Source organism: Ursus maritimus, unplaced genomic scaffold, assembly GCF_017311325.1.
Source record: "Ursus maritimus isolate PB19 unplaced genomic scaffold, ASM1731132v1 scaffold_9, whole genome shotgun sequence".
Lineage (NCBI taxonomy): Eukaryota > Metazoa > Chordata > Mammalia > Carnivora > Ursidae > Ursus > Ursus maritimus.
In genome coordinates, this window is record NW_024427107.1 from 38130320 (window position 1) to 38145377 (window position 15058).

The 15058-nt window shown below is 43.8% G+C and overlaps 1 protein-coding gene across 1 annotated transcript in view; it reads right to left on the reverse strand.

Moving 5' to 3' along the window:
- Positions 1 to 15058, reverse strand: part of RUNX1T1 (RUNX1 partner transcriptional co-repressor 1) — a 57539-nt gene that overhangs the window by 2494 nt on the left and 39987 nt on the right. Inside the window, exons 9-10 of the mRNA XM_008689135.2 lie at positions 13256 to 13446; positions 1 to 1066 (exon numbers count right to left, since the gene is read on the reverse strand). The exon at positions 1 to 1066 is cut by the window's left edge and continues 2494 nt beyond it. Coding sequence (XP_008687357.2) covers positions 791 to 1066; positions 13256 to 13446 — 467 coding nt within the window. The 3' untranslated portion in view covers positions 1 to 790. The remainder of the gene's footprint in view (positions 1067 to 13255; positions 13447 to 15058) is intronic.

The following is a 15058-nucleotide window of genomic DNA, read 5'->3' on the forward strand; positions in this document are numbered from 1 at the left end:
GTGCGTGTGTGCGTGTGTGTGTGTGTGTGTGTATATATATATATATATGTATGTGTATATATATATATATAAAGGAGCCTTTTGTACTATGGCATTTTTTTTCTTGCTGCTGTATTCATACATCCCACTGCAAATCATCTTTCATTTTTCATTCTGTTGACCTGGATATTATTATTTCTTTTCAGAAACAGGAAAAAAAAACCGAACATCTGTGTCTCCTTCCAATATGCTACACATCTGTGCGTTTTGTAGCGGGTCTTCAAAGTTCAGTTAGCAACCCACGGACGCCATTCATCTTCTTGTTAAAATGTCTACCGCTGTAGCCAGTGCTCATGCCCTTGAGGGTTTTCCTCTTTTTTTTTTTTCCATTATTGTATATAAAGAACATTGTGACTTTTAATATTAGCATTTTTGCTTTCAACAGCAATTAGCAATCTCTTGGTTTGCTGTTTGGTAAAGCATCGGTTAATGAGGTCACCTAGTTTAAAATCCCAGCTACTGGAAAATAACAGGGAGGAGGTCAAATCTATCATTTCGTGTTATATTCTCTGCTCTCTTTTCAGTTCTCTAAGGAAAAGATATCTTTGTTATCCACAATAAGTCATTACGACCCGTTACTGGCCCTCTGTTTTACTACTGCCTCAAGATACAGTTAGGTTCTCTCTTGCTGAAGTACTGAAATAGGATAGTTCATCTATAAACAAACAAAAAAACAACTTTGAGCATCTGAGGATGAGGAATTGGTTTCGTGTTGGTTGTGTTCTTTCCTCTGACAGTTCTGAGTTCCCGTCTAGCGAGGGGTTGTCTCTATGGTAGAAGGGGTCCCCGGGGTGGTCGACCTCGGGGTGGCTGCTGGTGGTGTGTCCATGGGGCTCCCGGCCCCGCTGTTGGGCGTGACGGAGGAGCTGACCGCGGGCGTGTCCCCCTGCTGCTGGGCCTGCAGGGTCTGTCCACAGATGTGGTGGTGCTTCTCCCAGTCTTTGTGCTGGCAAAATGAGCCACAGTACCGGGCCGTGTTACAGCCGCTGCACGTTTCACTCGCTTTGCGGCCACAATTCCAGCAACTCTACAGGAAAAGGCAGAAGAAAGCAAAACCCTCAGTTAACACCTCGTCCGGGCCACGGTCGGACGCAATAGGCGAGGCCGCACGACCGGCTCATTCTCAAGAACTTTACGGGAAGAATGACGACTCCGGGGGCCGTGTGTATGTGTGCACACTAAACACACAGCAGATGCGGGTTTCGGTGTGATCGCCCCAACTTTCCTACCAATGACTATTCTAACAAACTGGCTGTAGCTCCTTTCTGTGTTTATTGTCAAATCCCTTCCCTTCACATTTGGCTCTCTTCACATCAAAGCTCTCTGTTCACCTATGCTAACAATCTCTGGATCTGCACTGTGTCCCCTTCCGATACCTACAGCACCGTGGTCAGACACAACTATGCCACTCCTGGCAGAAGCTCCTTCCCTCTAGATACTAACAGGGATCACGAGGGACCTATGAGGACCATATATTAGATTCAGAGAAGCATCATGCAGCAGACAGAGGACTGTACTCTCTGCTCCATCACAGACCAACAAGAGCGACGCAAGGCCCTGAACCTCTCCGTGGCTTAGTTCTTCCCACTGCACTCGCTCACTCTGTGTACCTGACAAGCACACAGGAGGACAAGCCAAAAACAAGCTCCTTCCCTTCAGCAACCTGGAGGACAGGATCCTTGGTTCTTCTCTGATAGCCTCAAAGCACCCAGAAGGTGCTTGCTATACAGCAGGTGCTCCGTAAACATCAGTCAGATGACTCAATCGGACTACGCCGAACTGGACTTGGCAAAGCGGAAATACTAAAACCGAGTAAACAGTGGTTCTCTTTGCATACAATGCTTCCCAGCGGCTGGGTTCCTCTGCAACTCGGAGTTGTTAGAGAAGTAGAGGAAGCTAACAATTGGTGAGCCCAGGGCCAATCTCTGGAGCTGCTTTACAAGAGCTGAGTTGAGAAGAGCAGAAATCTCTAAGATTTCAACTTTGAGATAAACACATCATGAATCAGGGCACGGACCCACCAGAGATAGAAAAGCACGTGGATGGGAGAGACCGTCAGGGAACCAAGCAAGGACGGTGCCAGCAGGGGTCCTTGCAGGAAATGGCGGGACTCCCAGAAGCCAACTTTAAATGTCCGTGGTTCCTTTGACAAAACCACTCCCGGTGTGAAATGCTATACCACGTGAGCTCAGCATTGTGCCGTTAATCTTTTTTATTGTTTATCTTCCTTGGTTTTGATGATTGTCTTGCAAAACAAACTTCTGACTATACTACGGTAACCCCAACCCAGCTGACTGGTATGTGGTGGTGTCACGATTAAAATACCTTTTTAAATGCCCTGATATGCGTGGATATTACACATCTCCCCACTGTGTTGCCTGCACTGGTTTTGCTTCCAGCATGCTGGCTGTATGGCCTAAGGCAGACTCATAAATCTACTAAAAACACCCCAGTAGAGTGTCAGTCCATCAGCCTGGTGTGTATGGTTTTACCAATGTCCAAAATACACAAAGAGATGTTTAGCAGTCAATCTAATCTTGCTAACAAATAAAGGGGCTCCTACAGGCTTTTAAAGTGCTGGGAGCCTCTACATTCCAGAACTCTTAAAACGTAGAATTCAGCTATACGTTCTTATTTCTTTACCATTCAGGAATTAGGCCCAGTGAAAAGGGTGGGGGATTTAAGATCTCAAACTATGGTCAGTGGGAGGTGTTTTAAAAAAGTGAACATAGCTGAGGAAATTTAGAAACTTGGTTTGTATGTTAATGTCTTAAATAAAAATGGAATTAAAGTAAATTTTTTTCTACTTTGACGTAATTTATCCAGGAAAATATTTCAAGAGACGTGTCCCTCTGGATCAGAGGCTTCTACCATAACTTAGAAACCCTTCTCCATCAAAATTAATTCAATCATGATGTGTGCATAATGGTCCTAACAAAGGCATGAACAACGTGAGCCTGGCCCATGCTTCAGAGTCGTGAGGTATGATGTTCGGCGCCCAGAGTGAAGTTTACTTCCTTGAGGTTTAGGCATTTAGAATAATGCCAGCTGGATCCTGGAACAAACTCAGCAAATAAGCAAAATTCCTAAATTATATCAGAAAATCCCAATTAGAGAACAGAGACCTGGACCCAAAACAATATTTTAAGGAAATTAAACATCTAATCTGAGTCAAGTGGCTTCTTTAGGAAATAGCCTGGTGTGAGTCTTATCCTTTTTCTGGCAGAGGCACGGTTTGGCAGACACAAGGGTGGTAACTGCCCAGCACTTCAGATTGAAATCAGATGTAGGCAACCTTCTCAATTTAAGCTGATTAAACACACAGACTAAACCAGGTAATTACAAATGCATGTGCCGGGGAGTGGACAGAAGGGACAGAATGGGAACTTCTTTATTTTTTAAAGTGTTTTCAAAGATGGGAACAATTTTATAAATAAAAAAGTGGAATGATGCCAAATATAGAAACAGATGTTTTGGATCATGAAGCTGCTGGGGATTGAGATTTCTTGCCTAGCATCACTGGGTTCTGACCCAGGATTCAAGAGCTCTGGCTAGTTTCACCTCTAGTTCCATCCGAAGTTGTTCAATTCCATTCATTTACCACCCACCCCCGGGACAAAAACAACCTTCAGCTGTAGGAAAGTACAACAAAGAGCAATTCAGATGAGCTAGTGGGGGGTGGGGGAAGCTACATATTTTTATTGCTCTTAACATTGCATTGCAATAACTGTGCAGGGGAACTTTAGCGCCAAGTGTTCCATTAACAAAAAAACTCCAAAGTGCATATTCCTTTTGAAAAGCTCATTAGAAAACAGACAAAGCAATTTCTATTAATACATTTCTCTTGCGTGGCTCTAGTGAATTTCCTGTTGGCTCATCCATACTCGCAAGACTGATGCCTGACCAGGGGCACTCGGTCACTCGACCGTCACACTTCTGGGAGAGCGGAATGTGTAGAATCTTGTGGGAACCCTACTCTGGATTATTTGCAATTTCTAAGCTTTCTGCTGTTCACAAAGGTGGAAAGTGCAAACTGTGTATAATACCCGGGGGTGTATCAACAATGGTTTAATCTAATTTTACATTTTTCAATTTATGCTTTTTATAGTCAGGCTAGTATTTCCTGGTAGTTGTCTGTTCATTTCTTTCTTCCTTCCCTTCCCTTCCTCCCTGTCTTCCCTTCCTTCCTTTTCCTTTCTCCCATCCAACCATCCAACCGTCCATCATGTAACTGAGCGTCCCTCTCAGTCCTCTAGAGAATGATGCTGGCAACTGAATTACTGTGACACGTAGAAGGCTCAAGAATACCACTTCATAGCAAATTTCATCCCCCCAATTCATGGCACTTTATAGTCTTCCCTTATTTGTGCTGTTATTATTCCCTTTTTGGCATAAAGAATATGTTTGCCCTGATCTGAAAAATGGGAGTCAGCCACTGACCAAAGTTAGGCTGTGACTCAGGTAAAGACTATGAGGTTTGCTAAATGTGCTAATCCTGCAGATGGAAAGGGAAATGATGAACTGAAGCTTTGAAATGCCAAAGCTGTGTGTCCCAGATTGTTGCTACTTTGTTTCATACCAGCATTCTCCTCACCCCTAAGAACAAAATTGTTTCTTTCTTCCTATTTTAGATACACTGAGAATGGTCTTTCATAGCCCTACCTGGAAAATAATATCCTTTCTGGTTCTTACTGTTGGAAATTCTTTTTCCAAAAAATGAAACATTTTCTCCTGATTGCTTTAAGTTTCTCCAGGTCTATACTCACCTACAATTCTCCATAAAAACTCTTGCATGCAAATGATGCTCGATGAATAGAATCGAATGATTCCAATGAAAACTCCCAAAACGTAAAGAACTCTACAACACACGGTCTTAAATTCACCTTACACTGGCATTGCGCTGTACATTCTGCAGCTTAGGAAACTGAGGCCCAAAGAATAAGTAACTCTTCCAGTAAATGACTTGCCTAAAGCCACGCAGATACGAAACTACAGAGCCAAGGTTTGATTCACCCAGGCCTTTGGACTGCAAATCAAGCACATTCCCCCAAGTGCCACACTCTGTCCATTTCGGATATTTCTTAGAGCCTGTTTTGGCAGGACCAGGCGAGAAGGGTGCCTCACTCCTGAAAGCAGACAGAGGCTGGCACAGGAAGCTGGAGCACCAAAGACAAGGTATCGTGGTGTGCAATGGAAATGGCTTCCGGTGTTGAGTGGCTTCAGCTGGCCTGTCTTGGGCTTCATTTGCAACTCTATCACTTAGTGGCCTCAGAACCACGAGCGAGGTACTTAAACCCTCAAGCGACAGTACCTACAACACGGGAATGATATCACTGCATGGTTGTTCAGGATGACGTCTGTGCTAACCACAGTGCCTGATGTTCAGGAAGTCCTGCATAAAATGTCACTGGCTGGAAGAAAACAAGACCATCTCAATCCTTGCAGGGTACGATCTTTAGAACTAGAAAGCTGTGGCCCCATGCCTCCTGCACAGGCACTGACAGCTGCGTAGAAAACACATCAGCTTACTTCCCCTTCCACTTCATCAGTGACCACTTACTCTGTACCCTCACTGTCCTCGGACCTTCGAAAGAGTCGCCATTACTCACCATTTCCCCATTCCTCCTTTCTTTATTCCCCTTGTTGAAATTCCCTCTAACCTTTTTGTTGAGATACTCATATTCTGTTGTTACACTGTAACCTCTTTTTTCTGTTTGTTCATTTCCCTCTAAATATTTGTCTGGAAGGGGAAGCTGGCATAAAGCGAAGAAATCTTTCCCTTCCTACGCTCTCCCTCCTCAGCCCTCCTCATTGTTTCAACTATCAGCTGTAACAAAACGACACTTCAACCTGTTTCTCCAGCCCTTCTTTCTTTCCTGAGCTACTTCCTGGAACTCCAACCACCACGACGCTCCTGTCACCCAAGTCAGTATTCCCTAAACCTCTCTGGGGTGGTCCACTTTGGTCGCTGGCAACACTCAACGTTCAAGACTTTGTCATCTGATTAGAAATTCCTCTTTGGCTCCGGCAATGACTCGGTGCCAATCCCCACAGATCTTGTGTCCACAGTCTCTCCTCCCAGATTTCCAGGCCCACATTTATTACGCAACTTCCTTCCGTGCCCTTCCTGGTAGAATAGCTTCTTAACTGGCTTTCCATTTCTCTCTTTTATACACTGCTCTCTTGGAAGGTGACATGGTATAAAATACTTCTACTCATCTATATCTCTCAACAACCTTACAAACTGAGACACATAAACATTACCCTAGTTTTACAGATATGAAAACCAAAGTTCAAGAGGTGAATCACTCTACACCATTCCAGGTCCAGTTCTCCATCCACTGTATCATGAACATCTATGGATGCAAACGGCTGGCTTTTAATTTGGAACAACAACAAAAAATCTTATTGTAACATTATCACAGCTTATGCTCCGAGAGCTCCAAATTGTTCTGGGGATCAATGGGTCTGACAGGATCATGGGGGCCTTCTAGGAACCATGATGCGAGACTCCTGGGCTGTCACTGTGGTAACTAATTCTACAGAGTCCATGGGGGGGCGGGGGTTCCATTAATTATAGAAGTTGTAAAGAAGATGAACCTCCCAGAATGACTTGCTCACACTGTCAGGGTTTATCAGGTTCTGGAAATATAAAGTTTAAAGATGTGATCAGTGTTTCTCTCTAAATGCAACAAAAATGTCCAACTCAATGTAAACTGTGTGGTTCTGCCCCTATATAGGAATAATAAATAAAGGCCATTTTAATCTAGAGGGGTGGATATCAGTTTGATGGCTTACAACTCAGAAGTATTAACAGTACAATTATTTACTCTTCTTTCTCTACCACTTCCAGTCATTCACTTCGATCCCCCAAGCCAGAACTGGTTACGGATCTCAAAGAAGACTTGTCGCCAAGCTCTTCGAAAATAGGCCCAATCTGACAATGTTCATTGGGAAAATAATTATACATGGATGGGAACCAGATATGAATATGAAAAAATAAAAAAACTGCTGAAGATGGCCAGATTCAGCAAATTTCCTTTTTTTTTTTATTTATGCGAATGCTGGCAGTATATTCTAGGTGCAATACGTTGATACACTATAAGAGAGAGAGAGGGAGTGAAAGCACAGAAAATATAATATTTCTTCAAAGATTTATTTATTTGAGAGAGAGAGAGAGAAAGCACGAGCAGAGGGGAGGGGCAGAGACAGAAACAGACTCCCCGCTGAGCAGGGAGCCCGATGCGGGCCGATCGATCCCAGGACCCTGGGACCATGACCCGAGCTTAACCAACTGAGCCACCCAGGAGTCCCCAGAAAGTATCATATTGCTTAGATGTCTGCCCCAAGTTCAGCATCGTTCTACTATAATAACAATTACTAGTGTATAAATCCACGTAAATTTAGAGATCTAGGTAGGAATAATCTGAAGGAGGTCCAATGAGGAAATAGATACGCTAATATCCAATTGGGGGGAAAAAAATTCCCCTACCATCACGTGGCTATTAAGAAGGTGGCCTGAGAGTCTGGGCTGCGGGCCGGCTCACATTTACTGCTGAGACCCTGAGCAGAGGCCTAACCTCCCAAGCCTCAGCTTTCCTCATATGCAAAGGACAAGAGCAACGTCTGTCTACACTACCCGACTCACAGGAAGAGTAAATGAGCTAAAGCACAGAGAGTACAAAGAGCAGCTTCTACCACACCTGGTAGAGGTAAACGTTCACCGTAGGTCTGCCGGTGTCACGCAGGCCAAACTTCCTGCCACCCCCATTAAGCACGCTGAGCGTGGATTTCTGCCTGCCCGGGACAGCGTGGTGTACAGGACTGGCCCGTCCTGGCGAGAGCACCCCCTTTTCCTCTGAGAAGAGTCCGTACCTGGATGATAAACCACATGGCCCCCCTACAAATAATACTTGTGCCTGTTCATTCCTAACTCGACACTTTGTTCCTGCTCTTCTCGCCAGTTCAAGATTTTCAACTCTTGTCTCCTCCTTCTGGAATTTTCCCATTCTTCACTGCCTACTTTTCAGAACCACTGATTTTCCAAAGCAGAATGGGCGTTAGTAGGTCCATTTTACATGTGTGACAACAGGTAGAAAGAAGAAGGCTAAATTCAGAAATCACCGAAGTATTCCGGGGCATCGGCTGTTAATACAAACAGCTCAGAAGAAGCTCAGTCTAAAGATCTGGTCTTCTGAGGCTAAAGCTCAGATTCCTTCTTGAAGTCCTTATGAAGGGGAGAATAATATTCTGTACATTTATATTATCTACACATGCATTTTTATAGATTCAGATTAGATCATGTACGATCTAAATAAGAGGTGGGTACGTGTTTATGATAGGAGGTGGCTTCAAACTAAGGGAGAGAAGGGAGAAAAAGATTTGTTTCAGTCAGAAAAGCTTAGTGTATTTTTTTTTTAAAGATTTTATTTATTTATTCGACAGAGATAGAGACAGCCAGCGAGAGAGGGAACACAAGCAGGGGGAGTGGGAGAGGAAGAAGCAGGCTCATAGCAGAAGAGCCTGATGCGGGGCTCGATCCCACAACACCGGGATCACGCCCTGAGCCAAAGGCAGACGCTTAACCGCTGCGCCACCCAGGCGCCCCCAGCTTAGTGTATTTTGTGATGCAGGACTGTGGGAAATATGAGCACATAATGATGCCTTGCATTACAGCTCTCAAAACACCTTAAAATATGGGTGTAAAAAAAAAATCAAAACATTGTGTGTCAACTATGCTTCAGTAAAAAAGAAAACAGACAAAAAACTTCCAAACACCCCTGCGAGGCAAGCAAATAACATCTCGTTCCTTAAGAAGAAATAAAGGCTCACAGGAGTGAAATGATTTGCCCCAGGACACCTGATACGGTAACTGAGCTGAAGCCAGGATTCAGGTCCTCCTCTTGGATTCCTTCTACCCCAAGCACCTGCCTCAGAGCTTTGCTAGCAAAAGATGACCATCGAATCGCCTGAGCATGGCCTTTAAGTGGTGTGGCCATGTAATGTATCATACAAACCAGAACACTTGAGAATAAAAGGGACCACTCAGTACTAACTCGGGACAACAGGGATAAACCAGGACTGTGTCACTCAAACTGGGGGTACGGCCCCCCCCATACCCCACCTTCGGCTACTACTATCCTGATTTCCACATTAAACAGCACAGACTATTTAAGACTTTGCGCTATTTACCCCTTCCGGTTCACAGAGGCGATCTGTCCAACTGGATTCAGTAACTGATTTGAGTTTCTTAAAATGTTTATATGTGTTGTTTATGCACAAAAACATAGGTTGCCTCTTCTACCAACCACCACCCCCCCAACAAGGAAAAACCCACACCCTGAGCAGATCAAAGCCAGTGGCAAAGTTTCTGAAGATTGTTCAACTAAGATCACCTGATGCGTATATCCCAAACCCCTCTCTTGGACGCCCTCTTCTTCCTTGACAGCCAACCCGTCATGAAATCCTGCCCATTTTTTATCTCATGGGGTCCCCGCCAACACAGACAATTTTCTCCACCCCCAGTGCCACTATCAACCACCTTCGTCCCCATCTGTCTCCTGAAAGACTGGTCCCTCCTTTGAGTTTCCCCTGATCTGTCTCCACACTGCAGCCGGAGTGATCCTTCCTAAACACTCAGCAGCCACACCGCCCTCCTGTTCTCAAAGCCTGGCATAGCTTCTTTGTCCACCTTTTCTCTTCCTCCTGCACAGAGGCGCTGACATGCCCCTGCCCAAGGACACAGTGATGAAGCAATGGGGGTGGAGTGAGAGGGAGAGCAGCTGCTGACCAGTTCCTGATTATCCTTAAGTATCAGATGAAATGAAACTTAATTTCCGGAAGCTTTCACACTAAACCTGTTAAGACTCCTCTAATTTAGTGATCTGCCTCCTCTAATGAACTGTACTCTACACGAAAGCAGAGGTATTTTCAGTGCCTAGCACCCTCCCTGACAGAGAATAAAAGCTCAAAACTTTGTTACTGAAAGAATAAATGAATACATGGATAGGAGTAATTGAGAATTGTACGTATTGAATCACAAACTTCCCTGGGCAGGTCACAAACTGGACCTTTTTTTTTTTTTTTAAGGAATGCCCATTAATTTCTTTTTCTTTCTTTTTTTTTTTTTTAAGATTTTATTTATTTATTTGACAGAGATAGAGACAGCCAGCGAGAGAGGGAACACAAGCAGGGGGAGTGGGAGAGGAAGAAGCAGGCTCACAGCGGAGGAGCCTGATGTGGGGCTCACATAACGCCGGGATCACGCCTGAGCCGAAGGCAGACGCTTAACGCTGTGACCCAGGCGCCTTTTTTTAAAGATTTTATTTATTCGACAGAGATAGAGACAGCCAGCGAGAGAGGGAACACAAGCAGGAGGAGTGGGAGAGGAAGAAGCAAGCTCATAGCAGGGGAGCCTGATGTGGGGCTCGATCCCATAATGCCAGGATCACGCCCTGAGCCGAAGGCAGACGCTTAACTGCTGTGCCACCCAGGCACCCCCAGGAATGCCCATTAATTTCTTAGTACAGTTTTAAAATGAATGGTTCCTACATTTAATGGGAATATTTTTTTTCAACCAATTACTATGGCAGCCAAACCTCCTATGTATTTTTCTAAGAAAACAAAGAATAATTTATCAAATTCCTACAGCACAATACTAGGTGGGTCTTATTTGGGGTTGAGTGGCTAAAATTCAAGAAAACCCCCTGAAACAGAAGAGTTCGGAGAAGTGCCTGGACTCTCTTCTCTGCACAGCAGCTGGGCCAAGCAGTCCTGGCTTAAGAGATGCCCACCCTGGGGCCAACCATGGCGAAGGCTGGAATAGGGAGGTATGTCCTAGCCCAAGGAAGCCAAAGTTGTCCTGGTTCTGTCCCGGAGGGGCCCAGGGAGCTTTCTAGACTGAGGTGATTTGCAAGCATCACTGCTGGGGTGATTTTTATCAGGTCATTTCTATGAAAAGGCGTCTATTCCTTAGTGTGAGGAAAGAGCAGACTACAGAAAAATAATGTGTCGGATTTAAAGTTTTGTTCTCATTCATAAATTAAAAGTAAAGCATTCCTGNGGAGAATATACTTTTTATCTCTAAATTTATAGATAAATTTGGGCAAAAGATAGAGCTGACTAAACCTACTACCACCAGGCACTCAGACTATTCCCAGACCTTGTCATTCCTCAGAAGAAGCAGAAACATTAACTTAGGGCTAGTGGATTAACTTCTCTGTCAAGTCCTTGGTCAAACCACTTTTATAGTATGTGTGTACAGACTTATCCAAGTCTAGAGAAGTCTCCGCTTCATTCCAATGAAATCTCTCTTCCACCTTTTGCTCTCCTACTCTTGGGAAAATGTTTACGTTGCTTTTGAAGAAAAGAAACTCAATTATTGAAGGGATCGGGGCGCCTGGGTGGCACAGCGGTTAAGCGTCTGCTTTCGGCTCAGGGCGTGATCCCGGCGTTATGGGATCGAGCCCCACATCAGGCTCCTCCACTATGAGCCTGCTTCTTCCTCTCCCACTGCCCCTGCGTGTGTTCCCTCTCTCACTGGCTGTCTCTATCTCTGTCGAATAAATAAATAAAATCTTAAAAAAAAAATCTTGAAGGGATCAAGCCCCTCACCCTGACTCTAAATCTTACAAGAGGTACTGCAGTTTAAAGAAAAGTAAGAAATCAGACTTAAGTTGCCTCTCAGATTATCTGCATCCAAAAATGACCGTAATGATCCTTATTTCTATAATGCTAAATACTAGTGTCAAGACCATGTATTTTTCTGGATAGATGTCAGGAATAAAGGTACAAAGCTTTCAGCTACTGAAGGAATACAGCATGCTATTTCCCAGATACAAAGACTTAGTTCTCAATTTCTTCTTAAACATTCATCTTTAGAATTTAGTGGCCTACAAAATAGTGTTCCCGTACATAACAGCCCTAAAGTGTTCTGTGGAAGTGGTAATGTTTTCGCACAACTACTGTGCTTCATGGTATTACTAACTTATGGAGCAGGACAAATTCTCTCCGAAGGATGTTAATAGAAATTTTTTTTTTAAAAAAACACAAAACAAGGTCCTTAAATATCTTAGCCACAAGATGCCAATAAAATTGAATTTATGTCTAGCTTAATTCGACAATGGAAAAGTCAGCAGTTAAAGAGTAGATAAACTTCCCTTTGTCCCTCTTTTCCTGAGAAACTTTCAAACGTTGAAAATCAATTCCTTTTGTCCTCTTGTTATTCACCTGCTACACATTAAATAGAAACTCTGGACATCGAGTGATTCCCGCAGGGTCTTTCATCTACAGAGAAGCCTGGTACAAATTAAATTCGTACTCTCCCTCACAAATTATAGATATGTATTGTAGTAGACCATTGATTTACCAGTTGACGCTCTAACTAGTTCAGCTTGGTGAGACTAGCTAACTACAGTCCTTTATCTGAAGTTACTGTGGGGTGGGGGATGATGGTGGGGCTGCATTAATTAATGCAAAGCATTACCACGTTGTTCTGACTTTATAGGCTCTATTTGAAAAAGTATTGTTAGGTACAGTGTTTTGGTTACTTCCCAGATCCTTGAGCCATTTGGGCTACGTGTGTGTATCTTAATATACTCAAATAATACCAAATCATATTACCTCCAGTGGCGCTGTGATGCTATGAAATGACCAGCATAATGGTTATGACAAATAATGTGGGAAACAGACTGTGCAGAGGATCTCTTTGGAAAGGTTGAACTGATGCAGACGCCGTTCTCGCACTGGAATTTAGGACCAACAGTGAAGGGAGTGGGTGCGATGCCAGCCCTGCAGGACGTCTTTGGGGAGCATGTTTGCACAGGGCGTCTCTATGGAACCCCTTCTATGAGAAGGAACCACACACAGACGCTGACAGACGCCTGTGCACACAGCTGGGTCTGGAGCCTCTGAACAGTGCGAGGCAGTCGTAAGCATTTCTCTTTAACCTGTTATCCACCAAAGATGTTAAAAACCTTTCCTGGCAGAGTTGTCTTTTTCGGTCTTTAATAAAGACAACATTTGCCCAAGCTCTTGATGGATTCCCCAAGTGCCAAGACTCCCCCCAAATTATTCTAATTTCTACACCGCCCCAAAAAAGATCGGTTTGTCTAAAATCCAATCCCCCCTTTTATTTGTGACCCCCTGGCCTCAGAACCGAGCCCGCGAATGAGTGGAAATGATCTGCTTGCCTTGGAAGCCCCCACCAGTACCTCACCTCGCTCGAATCCTCCTGCTGATTGATGACGGCCAGCGCGTCCTCCGCCGCCTGCCGCTTGGCCTCAGCCACTGTGCGCTCCATCTTGGCGCGCTCTGTCGTGATCATGTCATGGGCTTTCCGCTCGGCCTCCGACACGGCCTTCTGCAGCTCGGTCATCGCCTGCCGCTTCACCTCGTTGACCGCCTCCTCTGCGTGCCAGGCAGGCCACACCGGCAAGAGAACAGTTGCCTGTTAGCGCAGGCCCTTGCATACCGGTCGCTGTTAAACACAATTCTATAGAACGGGTGTGACTCTCACCCCAACTACTGGGCCGTTCTCCTGGCTCGTCTAAAAAGCCAGCAGCTTGCTGAAACTCACGGAGGAAAACAGAGGGTGAGATCTTTCTTTCTTGAACTTGCATGTCTGCGAATCTTTTTTAAACTACTATAGGGTCACTACAACTTCTCCCCCAAACTAGGATCTCCAGAAATGATTAGGAGACCAGACTTCAGTAGCTAAAGGACGAAAACCATCACAAGAAACCTGCCTGGATAATTCAGACACATTAGGGAGGTTTGCCACAAGGCGATAGGTTAATACGCACATAGGGAGTGCACGTTAAAAAGCTTTCAGAAGGAAAGAGGAAGGGGATGGATTTTACACATATACATATCTAAGTGCTAACAATTATTTTGCTGGTGAAACATACAGCACAACAGTGAAAGGTAATTCATATGGCAATTACGTCGATGTAGACCTTGTAAAGAAAATCCAGGATGAAAGAGATGATCTGGCTTTTCTTTTTCCTAAGTCATTTCCCTAGTCATGTGGATTTATGCCCTTACAGGCTAAATGATAGGGTTCTTTAAAAATCATGTTCTCATTTCCCAAGTTTTAAGCTGTTGCCCATCCACTCAATCAAATATACACACAGCTCCGCATAACCAACTGTTGCACTAGACAAACGTAATTGAATCATACCAGAGGCCAAAACAATCAGGCCTGCCTACAAACCTGCAAGGTGTCAAATTAGCTCTTTATTTTTGGCTGTGGAAAGGGTGCAAAGATTTCACTAATGTACAATATGAGATTGACAACTAAAACAAGTAATTTCCATTTAAAAAAATTAACTGTTCTAATTAACAAGGGAAAATATCCTCCCCCTAAATTAGTTTATCTAATTTTCATCTTTATTCAAAGCAAAATGACAATGATTAATTGAAAATTTAATAAGCAGTAATTATTAACTTGGCAAACCTAGTACCAATTAACACTCTATTAAAACTAATTATGACATGTTTCATTCAAGTGTTTGCACTTAATTGTTTCACCCACTTAAAAAGCACCTTAATTAAATGTTCTGTTTAATTAAAAACATAGATTCCTAATAAAAAAAATGTTTTACTGTAGATTAAAAATGTAAGAGATGCAAATAGTCCTATGGTTTCTTAAACGTCTATGGTTTATTTCACACATCTATAGCCCAGGCCTTGAGGATCAACAAAGGCCCTCCACTAGTAATTAGCTGGCATGACGGTTGTAGCCTCTGCCACTTTAGCCACATTATTTCTGAAGTTCTTTCGTTTGTAATTACTGTCTGCTAGGTTTTATAAACTAAAATATAAGGGAAAGATCCAGACTGGAAATATTAACTAAAATATGTTAAGCCTTTGTTGGTTGCTCTAAGATATGCCACTTAAAATCTGGATAGAAACAGAGTACTGCACAGAGCTTCAGCTCTTTCTTCACCAGGAGGTGAAAAGATGCCTTGATTACCCTATCATAAACGACCGGGGGCACCAGGGAAGCACTGCCCTTCTA